Source organism: Pseudophryne corroboree, chromosome 6 (assembly GCF_028390025.1).
Source record: "Pseudophryne corroboree isolate aPseCor3 chromosome 6, aPseCor3.hap2, whole genome shotgun sequence".
In the NCBI taxonomy this organism is placed as follows: Eukaryota; Metazoa; Chordata; class Amphibia; order Anura; family Myobatrachidae; genus Pseudophryne; species Pseudophryne corroboree.
In genome coordinates, this window is record NC_086449.1 from 466,233,929 (window position 1) to 466,258,256 (window position 24,328).

Genomic DNA, 24,328 nt, shown 5'->3' on the forward strand with positions numbered 1-24,328 from the left:
GCATTGATGACATCGTTAGCACCCACTGCATTGCTAACACACTGACGCCCCCGCACTGATGATACTGCGGCACTCCAACTGCTGACGCGGCTGTTATACCCACATTGAGACTCCACTGGCACCCTCACACTGCCGGCACTCTGCATTGAGGACACCCCGCACTGCTGACAGCCCCGCACTCAGGACAACACTGACACCCCGTACCACAGTAAGTGCACTATTGTTTTATCCGACTTACACTGTATCTCGCACTATATCAGACGTGCACTGTATCTGACCTTACAGTGCAGCCAACCCACACTGTAAACTGCACTGTATCTGAACCACACTGTATCTAATGCGCACTGTATCCAACCTGCATTCCAATCTGAATAGTATCTCGCACTGTATCCGACCTTGCAATGTAGCCAACTCGCATTGTATCCGACTAGCACTGTATGCGACCTGCACTTATACAACCCGAAATGTATTCCACTTACTCTGTATCCGACCTGCCCTGTATCCATCTACACTTTATCTGTCCCACACTGTAATCTGCATTGTATCCAACCACTCTGTATCCAACCTGCACTTTAACTCACACTGTGCCCGACCCGTACCATATCCGATCAGTGGGGCTAATTCAAACCTGATCACTGCTGTGCATTTTCACACAGTGGGCGATCAAGTCTGAACTGCGCAGGCCACGCAGTGCACTGGCACATGCCAGAGGTGCTATCAGCATATCAGACCAGCGATCAGGGAGGGAGTGGGCCAGTGGTGTTGGTCCGCCATTTTGGGGGCGTGGTCTGGACAACGCAGGCGTGCCTGGACCATGCGGTTGGTGGGCTGTGGCGGCTTCCTGACGTCAAACGCAGCCGCTGTGACCCGGAAAGCAATGGGTAGCTCCCTGCCAGCGCGCTGGAGCTTCGCTGGTAGGGAGCTATTCTTCAGGTGCAAAAACATCGCTGCCGTGTAATGCTTTTGTACCTGTGCAGCGGGGTGAGGGCCAAACATGCGGGGCGGACTAGCCCTGTGCTGGGCGTCCCCCCGCATGTCAGGGTGGCTGATTGTAGCCGTGCAAAATTTTGCATGGCTACGATCAGGTCTGAATAAAGCCCAGTGATGTGTCCGACCAGAACTGTAAGATGGTCAATATTTAGCTGTGTGTCCCAAAGTATTCCGCACTGTACTCTGGAAGTACAGAATGCTGTTTATTGTGATTGGAGAAATTTTGGGGAGCTGCTCGACAAAAAGGCTGATTGATCAAGACTTTAAATGGGCACAGAGTGCCAGTCATAAGTGACCCAGGGACACCAGGAGGGAGGTACAGACTGGGCACTGAGAATAGTCATGTGCACTTGTGTAGTGGGAATCCATGTCTGCGTTGCTATTGTACACATGGGTTCTGGGTTTTTGTTTTTGCTGTTTGCTAATCACTGCTACTTTAGAGCAATGATATTCTTCACACAATTCTCAGTAAATTTCTGTGTTGGATTGTTGTCTATTGATAGTACGTGCGAGTTGGTTTGACTGGTTATTGCTAATACATTACTAATTTGTAAAACATTTTTCAACAGAAATAACTGCCATGTGTTCGTGTCACTGCTCTGTTGCTTAGTTTAGCAAGCCAGGCGTGTTTGTGAACAACATTGTGAACTGTGAGGTGGTCAAAATTCAATGGTAACGACTGTTAATGAATGTTATTGAGGTTAATAATACGCCAGGGGAAAAAAAATAAAAAATTATGTGATTTTAGCTGTTTTTATGATTTTTGAGGGGAAAAGAATACAGATCCAAAAACAAAACACGCAACAGCGGTTTTATACATAGGAGATGCCGAACCAAAACCCATGACAGGGGTCGGTGCACATTCATAGTACATATGTTTGAAAAATACAAAGTGAACATTACACACATTATCCTGTAGCTTTGAAAATTCTTAAAATCCATCTGTTTGCTTGAAACCATCCCCCCCTCCCCCCCCCCCCCCCCCCCCCAAAAAAAATGATAATAAATAAAAAAAAATTCCAGGGCATTTAAAAGGAACAGGTACATAGAAGCAGATGTATTAAACCCGGAGAAGTAATAAAGAAGTGAAAAGTGGAAGGTGATAACGCACCAGCCATTCATTACGGGTTTAGAAAAATGACAGGAGCTGATTGGCTGCTGCATTATCACCTTGCATTTATCACTGCTTTATCACTTCTCCAGGCTTAATACATCTGCCCTATAGTTCCTATATACATAACGTCTTAATGTTTATGTAGTTGTTATTTCTTCATTACAGATACTCACCAACTGGCTGTGCACAAGAAGGTGAAGATAAGTCTGGGGGATGTTAGGCTGTGTTGTGGGTGGATGCAACTATTTTGTGAACAAGTCCAAGCTGTGTATTGTTGTCACAAAGGAAGACATATTTGTAACATTACTTTCCCTGCCATCTCATCAGCCTCTCTTGGTTGTAGGTGAGATGCTGCAGTCTTTTGCTGTTTGTCTGGGATGTTGAAAACAGAAAATAAATACACTATGACTAAAACAATGCTTGTGTTCTTTTCAGTCAGGGAAATTTGCATTTAGACTCACAACATAAGTTATCTAGGTATTCTAGCAGAAATGACAAAAACATTTGTAGAGGTTACTATCCACTATAGTTAAGCAGGGTACACACTAGATGATATGTCGTCCGCTCCAGTAGATCGTACTGATACATCGGTCACATCGTCTAGTGTGTATCCACTATGTCACTAAAGATGCGTGCTCCTACGGGTCGTCAGCGACATCTTCTGTCAGCACTACATGCAGGGCCGATGGGTGATGTCATTAGCGAGGGCCCTCCACCGCTGTATTTATGTACTTGACAGTGCAGGCTCCCCCGCTGGGTCCGTGCGCAATATCGCTGTGTACACATATCGCGTGGTGTGTACCTAGCTTTAGTCTAGACATAATATTTGTTTAATTTAGGACACAAATGATTTACACAGGTTTTGTAGCAGATATGGGGGTATATGCAATTGCCAGCGAATCGCGGCAATTTTTCGCCCGTTTTTTAATTTGACACAATTCGACCGTCGAATTCCTGCAGGTGGGTGCCGGAATTCAACATATTCAATAAAAAACGGATTCGACAGTCCCGCTGTCGAAAAACGGACGATTTGACGGATTTTGATTAGATTTTTAAAAATTTAAAAAAAACGGGGAAAAAACAGTAAAAAAACCCGAAAAAAATTTGCGTGGGGTCCCCCCTCCTAAGCATAACCAGCCTCGGGCTCTTTGAGCCGGTCCTGGTTGCCAAAATACGGGGAAAAAAATTACAGGGGATCCCCCGTATTTTAACATCCAGCACCGGGCTCTGGTCCTGGTGCAAAAAATACGGGGGACAAAAAGAGTAGGGGTCACCCGTATTTTTTGTACCAGCACCGGGCTCCACTAGCTGGACAGATAATGCCACAGCCGGGGGACACTTTTATATCCAACTAGTCACCCCTGGCCGGGGTACCCTGGAGGAGTGGGGACCCCTTCAATCAAGGGGTCCCCCCCAGCCACCCAAGGGCCAGGGGTGAAGCCCGAGGCTGACCCCCCCCCATCCAAGGGCTGCGGATGGGGGGCTGATAGCCTTGAGTAAAATGTAAGAATATTGTTTTTTCCAGAAGACGGACTGGAAGGGGTCCCATGTTTACACATAGGACCCCTTTCCCCGAATGCAGAGACCCCCCCGTGACTCCTGTCACAGAAAGGTCCCTTCAGCCAATCAGGAAGCGCCACTTCGTGGCACTCACCTGATTGGCTCTGCGCGTCTGAGCTGAACTTTGCGGTCAGCGGTGAGGTCACCCGCGGTCAGCGGCTGACCACGTGTAACCCCACCGCTGACCGCAAAGTTCCCACCATTGAAACTAATGGAGGGAGCTGTGCGATGCGCTGTCTGCCAGCTCAGACGCGCATACAGCCAATCAGGAGAGTGCCGCGAAGTGGTGCTTCCTGATTGGCTGAAGGGACCTTTCTGTGACAGGAGTCACGGGGGGTCTCTGCATTCGGGGAAAGGGGTCCCATGTGTAAACATGGGACCCCTTTCAGTCCGTCTGGTTCGGGTTAATGCGGTTTGTTTTTTGCCAAGTACGTGGATTATAATAAAAGACCAGGACACTGGATCAGGTGAGTATAATTTTATAATCTAACGCTCTCTGCACATGTTAAATCTGCCTCCCCTGTAGTGCACATGGTTTTGCCCAACTGCTAACAAAAATCCTGCTGCGATCAACTTGGAATTACCCCCAAAATGTAGACAGTACAACAAATAAACACAAGACAACTCACAAAATTACCAGAATTCTATCAGTTTATCTCTTCTCTAACTCAAGCGCAACTCTGTTCAACTAAATCCATCACAGTGCACATGTTTGGACAGTTTGGGGTGTTTTTATGAGGGGCTTTTGATGACAAAGTTCCGTCTGATGCTTTGTACCAATAGGAAACTGAAAGGAAATTAATTCCAAGTTTGGTCTATTTTCTTTGCTATTAATTGCTTTCCATCGCTTTCTAGCATGTCTATTGGTTTGCAAAGTCGATTGGGAATGGAACTGTACGACTGAAATCAACGCAACTCACATATGCCAGAAATCGCTGAGTATCACTACTGAGAGAAAATAGTCAAATACGTTGATTAGCAAATTTGTGATTTTGAGTGTTAAACATTCCGGTGATGTCCAGCTATTTCGTTTACAAGTCAAACACGATTCTTAGTAAATTTAGCCATCAGAGTAGAACATAGAGATTTTCTTCCAGTCTAACTTCCATTATACTTCCTGTTTCCTGCTCTACTGCTCTGCATGGCAGAGGTTATAGTGCATAAACAGTGCTTTAAATAAAATAGGTTTTCAGGGAAACCCTGGTATTTCTGCTACAAATAGTGGGGGTCATTCCGAGTTGATCGCTAGCTGCCGTTGTTTGCAGCGCAGCGATCAGGCTAAAAATTGGCATTTCTGTGCATGTGTATGTGCCGCAATGCGCACGCGCGTTGTACAGATGCAAAGCCCGTTGTGGATGTGGACAGGTTGTAGCGAAGTTTTCAGTCGCACTGACGGCCGCAAGAAGATTGACAGGAAGGGAGCGTTTCTGGGTGTCAACTGACCATTTTCAGGGAGGGTTTGCAAAAATGCAGGCGTATCTGAAAAAACGCAGGCGTGGCTGGGCGTTCACTGGGCGGGTGTATGATGTCAAATCCGACACGAATAGGCTGAAGTGATCGCAAGCGCTGAGTAGGTTCAGAGCTACTTTGAAACTGCACAAACTTTTTTTGCAGAGCTCGGCTGCACAAGCGTTCACACTTCTTCTAAGCTAAAATACACTCCCCAGTGGGCGGCGGCATAGCGTTTCCACGGCTGTTAAAACTAGGTAGCGAGCGAACAACTCGGAATGACCCCCATACTACACAAGGAATTATGCAGTTAGAAAAAGCAACATCTTAAATGTTTAAAAATGTGTACTTTTGTAGTAGTTACTTATTGCTGTCACAATGGCCCTCATTCCGAGTCGTTCGCTCGGTATTTTTCATCGCATCGCAGTGAAATTCCGCTTAGTGCGCATGCACAATATTCGCACTGCGACTGCGCCAAGTATCTTTGCTATGAAGAAAGTATTTTTACTCACGGCTTTCTCATCGCTCCGGCGAACGTAATGTGATTGACAGGAAATGGGTGTTACTGGGCGGAAACACGGCGTTTTATGGGCGTGTGGCTGAAAACGCTACCGTTTCCGGAAAAAACGCAGGAGTGGCCGGAGAAACGGGGGAGTGGTTGGGCGAACGCTGGGTGTGTTTGTGACGTCAAACCAGGAACGACAAGCACTGAACTGATCGCACAGGCAGAGTAAGTCTGGAGCTACTCTAAAACTGCTAAGTAGTTTGTGCTCGCAATATTGCGAATACATCGGTCGCAATTTTAAGATGCTAAGATACACTCCCAGTAGGCGGCGGCTTAGCGTGTGTAACTCTGCTAAATTCGCCTTGCGACCGATCAACTCGGAATGAGGGCCAATATAAGGTGAAATAATCAGATTTAAGTAATGTATAAATATATATATATATATATATATATATATATATATATATATATATACACTGCTCGAAAAAATTAAGGGAACACTAAAATAACACATCCTAGATCTGAATGAATGAAATATTCTTATTAAATACTTTGTTCTTTACATAGTTGAATGTGCTGACAACAAAATCACACAAATAGTATCAATGGAAATCAAATTTATTAACCCATGGAGGTCTGGATTTGGAGTCACACTCAAAATCAAAGTGGAAAAACACACTACAGGCTGATCCAACTTTGATGTGATGTCCTTAAAACAAGTCAAAATGAGGCTCAGTAGTGTGTGGCCTTCACGTGCCTGTATGACCTCCCTACAACGCCTGGACATGCTCCTGATGAGGTGGCGGATGGTCTCCTAAGGGATCTCCTCCCAGACCTGGACTAAAGCATCCGCCAACTCCTGGACAGTCTGTGTTGCAACGTAGCGTTGGTGGATGTAGCGAGACCTGATGTCCCAGATGTGCTCAATTGGATTCAGGTCTGGGGAACGGGCGGGCCAGTCCATAGCATCAATGCCTTCGTCTTGCAGGAACTGCTGACACACTCCAGCCACATGAGGTCTAGCATTGTCTTGCATTAGGAGGAACCCAGGGCCAACCGCACCAGCATATGGTCTCACAAGGGGTCTGAGGATCTCATCTCGGTACCTAATGGCAGTCAGGCTACCTCTGGCGAGCACATGGAGGGCTGTGCGGCCCCCCAAAGAAATGCCACCCCACACCATTACTGACCCACTGCCAAACCGGTCATGCTGGAGGATGTTGCAGGCAGCAGAACGTTCTCCTTGGCGTCTCCAGACTCTGTCACGTCTGTCACATGTGCTCAGTGAGAACCTGCTTTCATCTGTGAAGAGCACAGGGTGCCAGTGGCGAATTTGCCAATCTTGGTGTTCTCTGGCAAATGCCAAACGTCCTGCACGGTGTTGGGCTGTAAGCACAACCCCCACCTGTGGACGTCGGGCTCTCATACCACCCTCATGGAGTCTGTTTCTGATCGTTTGAGTAGACACATGCATATTTCTGGCTTGCTGAAGGTCATTTTGCAGGGCTCTGGCAGTGCTCCTCCTGTTCAAAGGCGGAGGTAGCGGTCCTGCTGCTGGGTTGTTGCCCTCCTACGGCCTCCTCCACGTCTCCTGATGTACTGGCCTGTCTCCTGGTAGCACCTCCATGCTCTGGACACTACGCTGACAGACACAGCAAACCTTCTTGCCACAGCTCGCATTGATGTGCCATCCTGGATGAGCTGCACTACCTGAGCCACTTGTGTGGGTTGTAGGGAGGTCATACAGGCACGTGGAGGCCACACACACTACTGAGCCTCATTTTGACTTGTTTTAAGGACATTACATCAAAGTTGGATCAGCCTGTAGTGTGTTTTTCCACTTTAATTTTGAGGGTGACTCCAAATCCAGACCTCCATGGGTTAATAAATTTAATTTCCATTGATAATTTTTGTGTGATTTTGTTGTCAGCACATTCAACTATGTAAAGAACAAAGTATTTAATAAGAATATTTCATTCATTCAGATTTAGGATGTATTATTTTAGTGTTCCCTTTATTTTTTTGAGCAGTGTGTGTATGTGTATGTGTATATATATATATATATATATATATATATACACTGCTCAAAAAAATAAAGGGAACACTTAAACAACACAGTGTAACTCCAAGTCAATCACACTTCTGTGAAATCAAACTGTCCACTTAGGAAGCAACACTGATTGACAATCAATTTCACATGCTGTTGTGCAAATGGAATAGACAACAGGTGGAAATGATAGGCAATTAGCAAGACACCCCCAATAAAGGAGTTGTTCTGCAGGTGGTGACCACAGACCACTTCTCAGCTCCTATGCTTTCTGGCTGATGTTTTGGTCACGTTTGAAAGCTGGCGGTGCTTTCACTCTAGTGGTAGCATGAGACGGAGTCTACAACCCACACAAGTGGCTCAGGTAGTGCAGCTCATCCAGGATGGCACATCAATGCGAGCTGTGGCAAGAAGGTTTGTTATGTCTGTCAGCTTAGTGTCCAGAGCATGGAGGCGCAACCAGGAGACAGGCCAGTACATCAGGAGACGTGGAGGAGGCCGTAGGAGGGCATCAACCCAGCAGCAAGACCGCTACCTCCGCCTTTGTGCAAGGAGGAACAGGAGGAGCACTGCCAGAGCCCTGCAAAATGACCTCAAGCAAGCCACAAATGTGCATGTGTCTACTCAAACGATCAGAAACAGACTCCATGAGGGTGGTATGAGGGCCCGACGTCCACAGGTGGGGGTTATGCTTACAACCCAACACCGTGCAGGACATTTGGCATTTGCCAGAGAACACCAAGATTGGCAAATTCGCCACTGGTGCCCTGTGCTCTTCACAGATGAAAGCAGGTTCTCTCTGAGCACATGTGACCGACGTGATAGAGTTTGGAGACGCCAAGGAGAACGTTCTGCTGCCTGCAACATCCTCCAGCATGACTGGTTTGGCAGTGGGTCAGTAATGGTGTGGGGTGGCATTTCTTTGTGGAGCCGCACAGCCCTCCATGTGCTCGCCAGAGGTAGCCTGACTGCCATTTGGTACCGAGATGAGATCCTCAGACCCCTTGTGAGACCATATACTGGTGCGGTTGGCCCTGGGTTCCTCCTAATGCAAGACAATGCTAGACCTCATGTGGCTGGAGTGTGTCAGCAGTTTCTGCAAGACGAAGGCATTGATGCTATGGACTGGCCCGCCCGTTCCCCAGACCTGAATCCAATTGAGCACATCTAGGACATCATGTCTCGCTCCATCCACCAACACCACGTTGCACCATAGACTGTCCAGGAGTTGGCGGATGCTTTAGTCCAGGTCTGGGAGGAGATCCCTCAGGACACCATCCGTACCTCATCAGAAGCATTCCCAGGCGTTGTAGGGAGGTCATACAGGCACGTGGAGGCCACACACACTACTGAGCCTCATTTTTACTTGTTTTAAGGACATTACATCAAAGTTGGATCAGCTTGTAGTGTGTTTTTCCACTTTAATTTTGAGTGTGACTCCAAATCCAGACCTCCATGGGTTAATAAATTTGATTTCCATTGATAATTTTTGTGTGATTTTGTTGTCAGCACATTCAACTATGTAAAGAACAAAGTATTTAATAAGAATATTTCATTCATTCAGATATAGGATGTGTTATTTTAGTGTTCCCTTTAATTTTTTGAGCAGTGTGTGTGTAATTAAAAGACATGTCAGGACTTGGGGTGGGGTGTAATGCCGACAGAGTACAGCGGCCACGTGTGGTGCCAGCAAAATTTGGACTTTTTTCAAAGGAACAATCACTTAAAAGGCATGATTTTGCATTGTAAGTGATTTGCCCCTTTAATAAAACATCTGAGTTCAGCAAGCATCCCACGCGGCCGCCGAACTCAGGTGGCGTTACATCTGGCCCTGGTCTGCTATACCAATACCTACTGTTTGATTGAGAATAAAATGATTAACGGATATAATTATCTGCATACAGAGTGTATGTAAAGAGCGTTCTAGGATATACTGTATTTTATTGATTTGTAGATGTTTTTACTTACATGTAAATCTATTATTTTTTGTTTACTTTTATGAAGCTCTGCTATGCAATGGAACATTTCACAAACATCTACAGGAGTGTTTTGTGCCACTGGTCATCCGTTATATTGACCTCATGGAGTCTTCAGTTGCACAGTCTATTCATAAAGGTTTTGAACAAGAAACATGGCAGCCAGTCAAGTAAGTGAGATTATGTTGTACTATTGGAAATATATGATAATATAGTGATGTCTTTGCTGCACTTTCTGGCTGATGATAACATGAGAAGACCAATTAATTTACACTGATTTTGAATTGTACCTACTGTCCAATATTCGCTCACAATATGTAACAAAATTCAAAATACATGATACATATTAGTTGACAAACTTTTTAGTGACTAAATGGATCTCAATCCGACATGGTGCTTATAATAGAATATTATTATTACGATATGTGAATACTTGAATCCTAAAGCACATTAAATTATTTAAATGCTTTGCCAGATTATACAAGTAAATTGCAAAGCTTCAACAATGTGGGTCTGCAATGCAAACACTGGGTTCTGTGAAGTCACAGGCTTATTTGTGCAGCAAATTTCATGGAATGTCAATATGTAGGCAAGTGATGGGGATATCTGGTTACATTTGCCCTGGGTATAGTAGTGTGCCCCTGTTGTTTTCACCTGTAATAAATTGTTAACTTCAGTTTTAAAAGTTTGACTTTTCCATTAATGCCGAATGACAGCAGGGGATTAATAGGAAGATGGAGTTATAAAGTCCTTAAAAAAATGTATCTAATTTTAATCAAAATGCTAAATCCAAGCGCAGAAGTCCATTAAACCCATTTAGGGCTGCTAAATGTTTGGACAATTTCTCTATAATCCAATCATTACTGGAAGCTTTGCATATAGTATTGTTGTGTAAATGGTTATGCAGTTGTCGGGTCGACATGTCTTAGGTCAACATGAGTTTTTCACTTTTCTTTTTTTCATTTGTGGAACGTTTTCATACTTTACGATCCACACGGACTGCGGTTGGGAATAGTAACCTGTGCTGAGCTATGCGGTAGCGGAGCAAGGCATCTTGCAAGAAGTATGGTGAGCGAAGCGAGTCATGCAAGGGGACACGGTGCACCAATTGCTGGTTCCCGCTGGTTTTGCGGTGTAAACGACACCCAAAAAAGGCCCTCATTCCGAGTTGTTCGCTCGCTAGCTGCTTTTAGCAGCATTGCACACGCTAGGCCGCCGCCCTCTGGGAGTGTATCTTAGCTTAGCAGAATTGCAAACGAAAGATTAGCAGAATTGCGAATAAATAATTCTTAGCAGTTTCTGAGTAGCTCGAGACTTACTCCTACACTGCGATCAGCTCAGCCCGTTTCATTCCTGGTTTGACGTCACAAACACACCCTGCGTTCGGCCAGCCACTCCCCCGTTTCTCCGGACACTCCTGCGTTTTATCCTGCCATGCCTGCGTTTTTCCGCACACTCCCAGAAAACGGTCAGTTTCCACCCAGAAACGCCCCTTTCCTGTCAATCACACTCCGATCACTTCAACGATGAAAATTCTTCGTTCAGACGTGAGTAAATCTACTAAGTTTTGTGCTAAAATACTTAGCGCATGCGCACTGCGTACCATGCGCATGCGCATTTTTGCCTTAATCGCTCCGTTGCGAAAATCGGCAACGAGCGAACAACTCGGAATGACACCCAAAGTTTTTTTTTTTAAACGCATGTCGACCTTTACCTGTGTTGACCTTTCATTCGACCTTTAGCCCATGTTGACCCTTTCCCTGTGTCGAGCTAGTGCATGTCGACCAATATTGTTCGACCTACTGACTGTCAACATAGTTAGGTTGGACCCAATGATCCACACCCGTGCAAAAGTGATAGCTGAATTCTGAAATGGCCTCTTTACGGTAAAGAGGCTCCACAAGTCATTTGTGATGTGTTTGGCATCTACAAGTCCATAAGTCATTTTGCTCTATAAGTCATTTTGTGATGTGTTTGGCATTACCAGATAGTACAAACCAAGCATACAGCTATTTACAGTATGTGATAGGCGATTGATTTTACACAGGAATTTAATATAAAAAGATTCTTTTAAAATTCAGCATAATAACAAAGTCAATGTGCGGTTTTTTTGTTCTACTGTGAAGAATTGTTACGCTATGAAAGACACAGAAAGTGAAAGGCAACTGTCCTTAAAATTTAGTCAAGCTTTCTCCAAAGAAACACTTTTACTAATTTGCATAAACAGGTGATAAATGTATTGCCATTTTTATTATATGTAGAGAATAACATGTTAGTTTATTACCATTTAAAAGACAATTTATCTTCACATTTTGCTTTGTCCACCTTTAAGTGAGTAGAGCATAAACCAGAAAATCCAAGTATGTTATAGATTTGACCACAGATAAACCACTTTCCACTGCTTATTATCCTCATATTTTACATATTCACACATTTTTATAGATGTATACAGAATATATATGCAGTATGTCATATATATACTGCATAACTAAATCTTAATAAAACAAAAGTCCATGAAACAAAGTACGCTGTGAGTTCAGTTTTTCATGAGGGGAAAAAAGGAAATACGTAAAATGTCATTTGGATCTAGCCCTTGATAACACAAGATATATTTTCATATTAGTCAATGTGTATTTTCCATTGTAGCCCCCCTCCCAGTAATTACACATTTAAAGTTTGTTTTTCAAGAAAAAAAAAAAATGTTGTATTCCTGAATTCTGTTTTACAGAACCATCACCAACAGTCTTCCTAGTGTACCTCTTCCAAAAGTTCCAAGCTTGACTCTTAACCTTCCACAGATACCTAGTTTCTCAGCACCTTCCTGGATGACCTCGTTATGCGAGTCCACGTGTGTACTGAAGAGTGCATGATCGTTCTGCATGTTGTGGATTGTGACTTTTCCTGTTATGTTTGTAACTGATCATTTTATGGATGCATGCAATATGTTGCATGTTCGTGTACAATGCTGGTAAAGTTCTGTGAAGAGGTTGCAGATTAAGCTGAGTAAAGGCCCATGCACACTAGAAGATATTTTCCGTAGATATGAGCGATAACGACGGTTGTGAACGATCAAATCGTTCAGATCGTTCTAGTGTGTACACAGCAAACAATGGTTGTTGGAAGCAGGTTGCCAGTTGTCCATTGATGCAGCTCAATCCCCTCAATCGCAGCAGAGCAGATCGTTTGTTGTTCAGATCGTTTGTAACAAAGCTCATTGTGTGCACTCAATCTCGTTTGTCAGCGAGTTCAAGGGAAATTGCTCATCTTCCACATTGTTCATCTTTCAAGTCTTCTAGTGTGTATGGGCCTTTAATTAGTTTTTGTCCTTTAATAAAGAGAAACTGTCAGCACAGGTTTAGTATATGCACAACCCCCCTGTTTACTGTGCTTGGGCGATCAGTGACTGTGTCTATGACACTGTAACATAGTATTGCTGAAGGAATGAAAATCCCCAATTTTTTATCTTACAACTTGTTTTTAGAGAACTGGTAGGACCATTCTGTGATAGCAGTCTCAGTACTCTAATGTGAGCCCCTAAAATTGCTGCTCCTTCATGATTGCCAGGGCTGGGGGGCTTGGTAAATACTAGGTCCCCTAGTGATGAAAAATGTAATAGCCAGGAAACCAGTAGCTTTCCAGAGGCACTACATATCTCTAAGCTAACCCATGCCCAATTACAGGGGAGATAGGGAGGTCAGATGTGATATGTTAGGTCATCAGGTCTCATGTCAACAATGACTGTGTCAACATTTATCATGTCTACATGAGTAACATATTAACATAATAGTCACTTACCTGGTCCCAGCAGCAGCAGCGTCTTCAGCGTCGCTTGTGCAGCACAGATGTCTGATGAGCTGCAGGTCTGGTAAGTATTTCTCTGACGTCCTAGTGGATGCTGGGAACTCCGAAAGGACCATGGGGAATAGCGGCTCCGCAGGAGACTGGGCACAACTAAAGAAAGCTTTAGGTCACCTGGTGTGCACTGGCTCCTCCCACTATGACCCTCCTCCAAGCCTCAGTTAGATTTTGTGCCCGGCCGAGGTTGGATGCACACTAGGGGCTCTCCTGAGCTTCTAGAAAGAAAGTATAGAATTAGGTTTTTTATTTTCAGTGAGACCTGCTGGCAACAGGCTCACTGCAGCGAGGGACTAAGGGGAGAAGAAGCGAACCTGCCTGCTTGCAGCCAGCTTGGGCTTCTTAGGCTACTGGACACCATTAGCTCCAGAGGGATCGACCGCAGGCCCAGCCTTGGTGTTCGGTCCCGGAGCCGCGCCGCCGTCCCCCTTACAGAGCCAGAAGCAAGAAGAGGTCCGGAAAATCGGCGGCAGAAGACATCAGTCTTCACCAAGGTAGCGCACAGCACTGCAGCTGTGCGCCATTGCTCCTCATACACACTTCACACTCCGGTCACTGAGGGTGCAGGGCGCTTGGGGGGGGGGCGCCCTGAGCAGCAATAAAAACACCTTGGCTGGCAAAAATACCACAATATATAGCCCCAGAGGCTATATATGTGGTAAATACCCCTGCCAGAATCCAGAAAAAAGCGGGAGAAAAGTCAGCGAAAAAGGGGTGGAGCTATCTCCCTCAGACACACTGGCGCCATTTTCTCTTCACAGTGCAGCTGGAAGAAAGCTCCCCAGGCTCTCCCCTGTAGTTTTCAGGCTCAAAGGGTTAAAAAGAGAGGGGGGGCACTAAATTTAGGCGCAATATTATATATACAAGCAGCTATTGGGGAAATTTCACTCAGTTATAGTGTTAATCCCCACATTATATAGCGCTCTGGTGTGTGCTGGCATACTCTCTCTCTCTGTCTCCCCAAAGGGCTTTGTGGGGTCCGGTCCTCAGTCAGAGCATTCCCTGTGTGTGTGTGGTGTGTCGGTATGGCTGTGTCGACATGTTTAATGAGGAGGCTTATATGGTGACGGAGCAGATGCCGATAAATGTGATGTCTGGGGCCGACACCAGAGTGGATGGTTAGGTGAAAGGTATTAACCGACAGTGTCAACTCCTTACATAAAAGGGTGGATGACGTAACAGCTGTGGGACAGCCGGCTTCTCAGTCCGTGCCTGCCCAGGCATCTCAAAGGCCATCAGGGGCTCAAAAACGCCCGCTCACTCAGATGGCAGACACAGATGTCGACACGGAGTCTGACTCCAGTGTCGACAAGGTTGAGACATATACACAATCCACTAGGAACATCCGTGACTTGATCCCGGCAATAAAAAATGTGTTACACATTTCTGACATTAACCCTCTAAAAATGGGTTTTTATGTTGGGGAGAAAAAGCAGGCAGTGTTTTGTTCCCCCATCAGATGAATGAATGAAGTGTGTGAAAAGCGTGGGTTCCCCCCGATAAGAAACTGGTAATTTCTAAAAAGTTACTGATGGCGTACCCTTTCCCGCCAGAGGATAAGTTACGCTGGGAGATATCCCCTAGGGTGGATAAGGCGCTCACACGGTTGTCAAAAAAGGTGGCACTGCCGATTTAGGAACGGCCACTTTGAAGGTACCTGTTGATAAAAAGCAGGAGGCTATCCTGAAGTCTGTATTTACACACTCAGGTACTAGACTGAGACCTGCAGATCGTGCTGCTGCAGCGTGGTCAGTGACCCTGTCAAACATGAGAACATATTAAAGACGTCGTCTTATATATGAGGGATGCACAGAGGGATCTTTTGCCGGCTGGCATCCAAAATGAATGTAATGTCCATTCTGTCAGGAGGGTATTAGAGACCTGTCACGGGACAGGTGATGCTGACTTTAAAAGGCGCATAGAGATTCTGCCTTATAAGGGTGAGGAATTATTTGGGGATGGTCTCTGGGACCTCGTATCCACAGCAACAGCTGGGAAGAAATATTTTTACCTCAGGTTTCCTCACAGACTAAGAAAGCACTGTATTATCAGGTACAGTCCTTTCGGCTTCAGAAAAGCAAGCGGGTCAAAGGCGCTTCCTTTCTGTACAGAGACATGGGAAGAGGGAAAAAGCTGCACCAGTCAGCCTGTTCCCAGAATCAAAATTCTTCTCTCGCTTCCTCTGAGTCCACAGCATGACGCGGGGGCTCCACAGGTGTAGCCAGGTACGGTGGGGGGCCGTCTCAACAATTTCAGCGATCAGTGGGCTCGCTCACAGGTGGATCCCTGTTTCATTCAAGTAGTATTTCAGGGGTACAAGCTGGAATTCGAGTTGTCTCCCCCCCGCCGTTTCCTCAAATATGCCTTGCCGACAACTCCCTCAGGCAGGGAGGCTGCGCTAGAGGCAATTAATAAGCTGTATTCCCAGCAGGTAATACTCAAGGTGCCCCTACTTCAACAAGGACGGGGTTACTATTCCACACGGTTTGGGGTACCGAAACCGCATGGTTCGGTGTGACCCATTTTATATTTAAAATCCTTGAACACATACATAAAAAAATTTAAGTTCAAGATGGAATCGCTCAGGGTGGTTATTGCAAGCCTGGACGAGGGGGATTACATGGGATCCCGGGACATCAAGGATGCTTACCTGCATGTCCCCATTTACCATCCTCGCCAGGAGTACCTCAGATTTGTGGTACAGGATTACCATTACCAAGTCCAGACACTGCCGTTTGGACTGTACATGGCACCGAGGGTGTTTACCAAGGTAATAGCCGAAATGATGATACTCCTTCGAAAAAAGGGAGTTTTAATTATCCCGTACTTGGACAATCTCCTTATAAGGGCGAGGTCCAAGGAGCAGTTGCTAGTCGGGGTAGCACTATTTTGGAAAGTGCTACAACAGCACGGTTGGATTCTAAACAGTCCAAAGTCACAGCTGGTTCCTACGACACGTCTACTGTTCCTGGGGATGGTTCTGGACACAGACCAGAAATAAGTGTTTCTCCCGGAGGAGAAAGCCAAGGAGCTGTCATCTCTAGTCAGAGACCTCCTGAAGCCAAAACAGGTATCGGTGCATCATTGCACGCGAGTCCTTGAAAAAATGGTAGCTTCCTACGAAGCAATCCCATTCGGCAGGTTCCATGCAAGAACTTTTCAGTGGGATCTGTTGGACAAGTGGTCCGGATCACATCTTCAGATGCATCAGCTGATAACCCTGTCTTCAAGGACCAGGGTATCTCTACTGTGGTGGCTGCAGAGTGCCCATCTTCAAGAGGGCCGCAGGTTCGGCATACAGGACTAGGTCCTAGTGACCATGGATGCCAGCCTTTGAGGCTGGGGGGCAGTCACACAGGGAAGAAACTTCCAAGGACTTTGGTCAAGTCAGGTGACTTCCCTACACATAAATATTCTGGAACTGAGGGCCATTTACAATGCCCTGAGTCAGGCAAGGCCTCTGCTTCAAAACCAGCCGGTACTGATCCAATCAGACAACATCTCGGCAGTCGCCCATGTAAACCAACAGGGCTGCACAAGAAGCAGGATGGCGATGGCAGAAGCCACAATGATTCTCCGATGGGCGGAAAATCATGTGTTAGCACTGTCAGCAGTGTTCATTCCCGGAGTGGACGACTGGGAAGCAGATCTTCTCAGCAGACACGACCTCCACCCGGGAGAGTGGGGACTTCATCCAGAAGTCTTCCAAAGGATTGTACACCATTGGGAAAGGCCACAGGTGGACATGATGGCGTCCCGCCTCAACAAAAAGCTATAAAAGATATTGCGCCAGGTCAAGGGACCCTCAGGCGATAGCTGTGGACGCTCTGGTAACACCGTGGGTGTACCAGTCGGTTTATGTGTTCCCCCCTCTGCCTCTCATACCAAAGGTACTGAGAATAATAGGAAGGCGAGGAGTAAGAACGATACTCGTGGTTCCGGATTGGCCAAGAAGAGCTTGGTACCCAGAACTTCAAGAAATTATATCAGAGGACCCATGGCCTCTGCCGCTCAGACAGGACCTGCGGCAGCAGGAGCCCTGTCTGTTCCAAGACTTACCGCGGCTACGTTTTGACGGCATGGCGGTTGAACGCCGGATCCTAAAGGAAAAGGGCATTCCGGAGGAAGTCATTCCTACGCTGATTCAAGCCAGGAAAGATGTAACTGCAAAACATTATCACCACATATGGCGGAAATATGTTGCTTGGTGTGAGGCCAAAAAAGGCCCCAACAGAGGAATTTCAACTAGGTCGATTTCTGCATTCCTACAAGCAGGAGTGTCTATGGGCCTAAAATTAGGCTCCATTAAGATACAGATCTCGGCTCTGTCGATTTTCTTCCAGAAAGAACTAGCTTCAGTACCTGAAGTTCAGACATTGTAAAAGGAGTGCTGCATATTCAGCCCCCCGTTGTGCCTCCAGTGGCACCTTGGGTTCTCAACGTGGTGTTGAGTTTCTTAAAATCACATTGGTGTGAGCCACTAAAAACCGTGGATCTAAAATATCTCACGCGGAAAGTGGTCATGTTATTGGCCTTGGCTTCGGCCAGGCGTGTATCAGAATTGGCGGCTTTGTCATATAAAAGTCCTTATCTGATTTTCCATATGGATAGGGCAGAATTGAGGACTCGTCCCCAGTTTCTCCCTAAGGTGGTATCAGCTTTTCACTTGAACCAACCTATTGTAGTGCCTGCGGCTACTAGGGACTTGGAGGATTCCAAGTTACTGGACGTAGTCAGGGCCTTGAAAAATTATGTTTCCAGGACGGCTAGAGTCAGGAGAACTGACTCGCTGTTTATCCTGTATGCACCCAACAAACTGGGTGCTCCTGCTTCTAAGCAGACTATTGCTCGCTGGATTTGTAGCACAATTCAGCTGGCGCATTCTGCGGCTGGACTACCGCAGCCAAAATCTGTAAAAGCCCATTCCACAAGGAAGGTGGGCTCATCTTGGGCAGCTGCCCGAGGGGTCTCGGCTTTCCAACTTTGCCGAGCTGCAACTTGGTCAGGGGCAAACACGTTTGCAAAATTCTACAAAATTGATACCCTGGCTGAGGAGGACCTGGAGTTCTCTCATTCGGTGCTGCAGAGTCATCCGCACTCTCCCGCCCGTTTGGGAGCTTTGGTATAATCCCCATGGTCCTTTCGGAGTTCCCAGCATCCACTAGGACGAGGGTTATTGTTGAGCCATCTGTTGAGAGGCTCAGTTGTATTTCATACTGTTAACTGGGTATAGTATCACGAGTTATACGGTGTGATTGGTGTGGCTGGTAAGAGTCTTACCCGGGATTCAAAATCCTTCCTTATTATGTCAGCTCGTCCGGGCACAGTGTCCTAACTGAGGCTTGGAGGAGGGTCATAGTGGGAGGAGCCAGTGCACACCAGGTGACCTAAAGCTTTCTTTAGTTGTGCCCAGTCTCCTGCGGAGCCGCTATTCCCCATGGTCCTTTCGGAGTTCCCAGCATCCACTACGGACTACGAGAAATAGATTTACCGGTGAGTAAAATCTTATTTTTTCCACTAACCCTCCCCCTAATACTTAACCCTAACCTTCCGGTAGTGCTTAACGCTAGCAATCGGCATTCTGATAATGTCAACATTTCACATGGCAACATTTTGGATGTTGACATTGTGAACATGTCGACCCTCTTAGGAGATCAACGTGCTGCCTGTCAGCACGTTGAAGCAATCTAGTGTTGACATTATGAATGTCAACGTGGTAACTTTCAACCATGGGCCAGGAAAGCCACCTCCAGGGTTTGCACCAAAATAAGGTATTTAGGGTATCCTATATCCATACACTGCACAGATGACAAAGCCCCATTACTCTAATATATCCGCTTATGCCTCCAAGTTGGACAGGTTTATCCCCCTCCAGAATATGTTAGATATTTTATATTGCTTTAGCACAACATTACAGAGGTTTATGCTTGCAGAAAAGATACAACAGCATTGCTATCCACTCTGTATTACATTAGGTGGTATTTGGCACAATTCTGGGACACTGTATTATTCTATTTGTTCAGTTACCTTACACCGGTATTAGAGGGGGTTGTATTTTTTAAACTGGCACATTAGTGATATCGATATATAAGCACCTGATATTTATGTTTTAGGCATTAACTAAGACATTTATTTAGCTGGAATGTTTTAAGCATTTCCATTTGTGAAAAAATCTTTTGATGGTAATATCATCCTCTAATAGCAGATTGGTATAACGGATTGGTTATCAGCTTGCACACATGGTGGCTTGCAACATGGGGATTTCTGGCATGCTGCCGTTAATTGCAGATCCCCTGGAGACAAATGTTGTAGTTGTCGAGATAATACAAACATAAAATGCTGATGGTTTTGTTGAACATAGTGGTAAAATATGAGATCTATAATTTAAAGAAACAGGTATTTTGATTTAAAGTTAGCAAAGCAATTACATAATTATAGTAGGAATTGTATAACACTTCCTGGGTCAAACTTATCCATCCTTAACTTGTAAAAATAGTAATATAATACATGTAACTGTAATAAAAAAGTATAATGCTAAAATAAGTAATTTTGTCTACAAATGGCAAATCAGTTAATTTACTATAGTAGCTCCATACATAAAACAATAAGCATACTAAAAAAAAATATTGAAGTACTAAAGAGCCTGATTCAGTTTGTGAACAACTCCAATGTTTGATTGGCGCATGCATAGGTCCTGTACTGCTCTGTCTGTGTATGCGAGATCACTCACCGTTCTTCCTAAGCTGCAGCATGAGTAACATGTTGTGGTGGCTTGGCGGTAGGGGTTGGGCGGTTTTGGGCAGTGTTTCTTAAAATGGGGGCGTGTCTCCAGATGCAGGCTTACTGGCAGTGTCAGACTGGGGCACGAAGGGCCCTCCGGGAAAATGCAGAGGTAGGCGGTAGGGGCCCAGGTTTAGGGGTGTGGCCAGTCTGCAGGGGGGGTTGGACAGCCACCACAGAGGTTTGGCTAACCATGGTGCATGGTCTGGGTCCCTTGATATATATATATATATATATATATATATATTAGTGATGTGCACCGGAAATTTTTCGGGCTTTGGATTCGGTTCCGCGGCCGTGTTTTGGATTCGGACGCGTTTTGGCAAAACCTCCCTGAAAATTTTTTGTCGGATTCGGGTGTTTTTTTTTACAAAAAACCCTCAAAAACAGCTTAAAAAATAGAATTTGGGGGTCATTTTGATCCCATAGTATTAACCTCAATAACCATAACTTCCACTCATTTTCAGTCTATTCTGAACACCTCACACCTCACAATATTATTTTTAGTCCTAAAATTTGCACCGAGGTCACTGGATGACTAAGCTAAGCGACCCAAGTGGCCGACACAAACACCTGGCCCATCTAGGAGTGGCACTGCAGTGTCAGACAGGATGGCACTTCAAAAAAATAGTCCCCAAACAACACATGATGCAAAGAAAAAAAAGAGGCGCAATGAGGTAGCTGTGTGACTAAGCTAAGCGACCCAAGTGGCCGACACAAACACCTGGCCCATCTAGGAGTGGCACTGCAGTGTCAGACAGGATGGCACTTCAAAAAAATAGTCCCCAAACAGCACATGATGCAAAGAAAAAAAGAGGCGCAATGAGGTAGCTGTGTGACTAAGCTAAGTGACCCAAGTGGCCGACACAAACACCTGGCCCATCTAGGAGTGGCACTGCAGTGTCAGACAGGATGGCACTTCCAAAAATAGTCCCCAAACAGCACATGATGCAAAGAAAAATGAAAGAAAAAAAAGGTGCAGGCATCGCAACCGACACAATTGGACTCTTGAACATAGGCCAGGCCCTCAGCCGTTCCTTGCCACTCCGTGTCGTAAATGGCACATTGGCAAGTTTACGCTTCTCCTCAGACGATTTTGATTTAGATTTTTGGGTCATTTTACTGAGCTTTATTTTTATTTTTTTATTTTACATGCTCTCTACTATGACATTGGGCATCGGCCTTGGCAGACGACGTTGATGGCATTTCATCGTCTCGGCCATGACTAGTGGCAGCAGCTTCAGCACGAGGTGGAAGTGGATCTTGATCTTTCCCTATTTTACCCTCCACATTTTTGTTCTCCATTTTTTAATGTGTGGAATTATATGCCAGTAATATATCAATAGCAATGGCCTACTACTATATATACTGCGCACAACTGAAATGCACCACAGGTATGGATGGATAGTATACTTGACGACACAGAGGTAGGTAGAGCAGTGGCCTACTGTACCGTACTGCTATATATTATATACTGGTGGCCAGCAAACTGTGCAAAACTGAAATGCACCACAGGTATGGATGGATAGTATACTTGACAACACAGAGGTCGGTAGAGCAGTGGCCTACTGTACTGTACTGCTATATAGTATTTACTGGTGGTCAGCAAACTGTGCAAAACTGAAATGCACCACAGGTATGGATGGATAGTATACTTGACGACACAGAGGTAGGTAGAGCAGTGGCCTACTGTACCGTACTGCTATATATATAGTTATACTGGTGGTCAGCAAACTGTGCAAAACTGAAATGCACCACAGGTATGGATGGATAGTATACTTGACGACACAGAGGTAGGTAGAGCAGTGGCCTTCTGTACCGTACTGCTATATAGTATATACTGGTGGTCAGCAAACTGTGCAAAACTGAAATGCACCACAGGTATGGATGGATAGTATACTTGACGACACAGAGGTAGGTAGAGCAGTGGCCTACTGTACCGTACTGCTATATATATAGTTATACTGGTGGTCAGCAAAATTCTGCACTGTCCTCCTACTATATACTACAATGCAGCACAGATATGGAGCGTTTTTCAGGCAGATAACGTATAATACTGGTGGTCACTGGTCAGCAAAACTCTGCACTGTCCTCAGTCCTACTATATAATACTGCTGGTCCCCAGTCCCCACAATAAAGCAATTAGCACACTGAGCACAGATATTTGCAGCACACTGAGCACAGATATTTGCAGCACAATTTGCAGCCCACTGAACATAGAAACTGAGAGGACGCCAGCCACGTCCTCTCACGATCATTTCCAATGCACGAGTGAAAAATGGCGGCGACGCGCGGCTCCTTATATAGAATACGAATCTCGCGAGAATCCGACCACGGGATGATGACGTTCGGGCGCGCTCGGGTTAACAGAGCAAGGCGGGAGGATCCGAGTCTGCCTCGGACCCGTGTAAAATATATATACACACACAAAATACTCCCCTGATGACGGCATGGGCCAAAACAGCTGTCGGGAGCTGTGACTGGTTTGGTCTGAGGACCCTAGATGAATTGTGAGATGTTATATCTATATATTAGTGGATAACCTGCCAATCATGCTGAATTTGAACATTACTGTTCTAAAGCATTAAAACTTAATTTAAAGGAGTGCTGGTCCTGTCTGCTACATAGCCCCTGCTGGAGCCTCATGGCTTAGCCTAATAGGTTGAATCAGGTCCGTAGTGCAACAAAAATGTGAAACTATTAGCTGAGAAAGAGATCCATATAGGTTTATGGTTTTAAATAGTTAAATAATAAGAGCAAGAGCTGTAAATCTATATTTACATTAGACTTTTATTTTAGTGGAATGTATACTGTATTCAGTACTATATATATATATATATATATATATATATATGTACAGATGGAGCCTCGCTCACCTAGCCTTCTCGGTTGTGCCTAGGTGCACCATGGTTTATTAGCATAAGCCTTTCATCTATTGTTCTCAGCTGCAATACAATACAGAGAGAACAATATAGCAGGGGATTAAGTCATTACAGCAGGGGATTAAGTCCGACAGAACTGGCTCTATTAATCCTATTTAAGGGATAAATGAGCAGGGCTCCATCTGTATGTGTGTATGTATGTTCCAGCATAACTCTGGAATGCCTGGAGCAATTTACACCAAACTTAGTACACATATGATTTACAATCTGGAAAAAAATACTGTGGGGGTAAGACATCCCTAGCACCCCTCGGGGTTTGGGTGGGAAGGGGGTGACATGTAAAAATCCATAGTTTTCGGGGTCACTGAGATGAATAGTGACACTCCCGTTGCCGTTTCAGTCCAAGTTCAGCCCCCATCAACATGGGGGGCAAAAGGGGTGAAAAATAAAATGTCCCAGTGACCTTAAGTGTTGTGCAGAAATCTTTTACCTTTTTACCTCAAAGGAGGAGCCAGAAGCTAAGCAAGGAGACTTTACATCTTTAACATACGGTGGGCGGCGCTTGGTCTGTTGTCCCAGCATTTACAGCACTGAGCAGGGCAGCATCAGAGGCGGGACGAGGCAGAGAAGGAGGCGGATTATTCTCCTCGGTGCCAACCTTTTGACAGATTGGCAGCGGCGGGTGGAGCATGTCCTGTTTAAGTCTAATTGCTGATCTTCTGTGATAAACTAACCAGTTAACTTTAGGTGTATCCCGTTGTGAAAATAAGACACAGAGACTACAGATTCTCTTACAATAATGATGGGGGTTTAGTTAGTGAATTGGCCAATGCACGGAAGCCTGCAAACCACTCGCCAAGGTACCCCACCTTCTTGCAGGTCCTACACTATCACAAAGTCTCAAAAATTAAAACCTGGCAACTGTATCACACATAATATAGCTGCAAACATGCCCACTAGGTTTAATGTGTATCTGCCAAACATCTTATGGCTTTTAAAGGTACACTAGTCACCTGACACTGGCTGATAAATTACTAAGGAGCAGCTGACACAGGTTTAGAACAAATGAGAATACACAGGGGTGCATGAAAAGGCCTGTGACCACGGTTAATAAGAGTTAACCAAAGATTAACCCTGCAATATACAAAAAATTCTAGAAAACCACAGCAC

General features: G+C 45.3%; 1 protein-coding gene across 9 annotated transcripts in view; it reads left to right on the forward strand.

Moving 5' to 3' along the window:
* CADPS2 (calcium dependent secretion activator 2) overlaps window positions 1–24,328 on the forward strand; it is a 919,737-nt gene that overhangs the window by 674,637 nt on the left and 220,772 nt on the right. For 5 of the 9 annotated variants that reach the window (XM_063927189.1, XM_063927182.1, XM_063927183.1 and 2 more), the window contains 2 exons: window positions 9,670–9,811; window positions 12,370–12,489. In XM_063927189.1, coding sequence (XP_063783259.1) covers window positions 9,670–9,811; window positions 12,370–12,489 — 262 coding nt within the window. The remainder of the gene's footprint in view (window positions 1–9,669; window positions 9,812–12,369; window positions 12,490–24,328) is intronic. The other 4 variants (XM_063927185.1, XM_063927186.1, XM_063927187.1 and 1 more) reach the window with 1 other exon arrangement.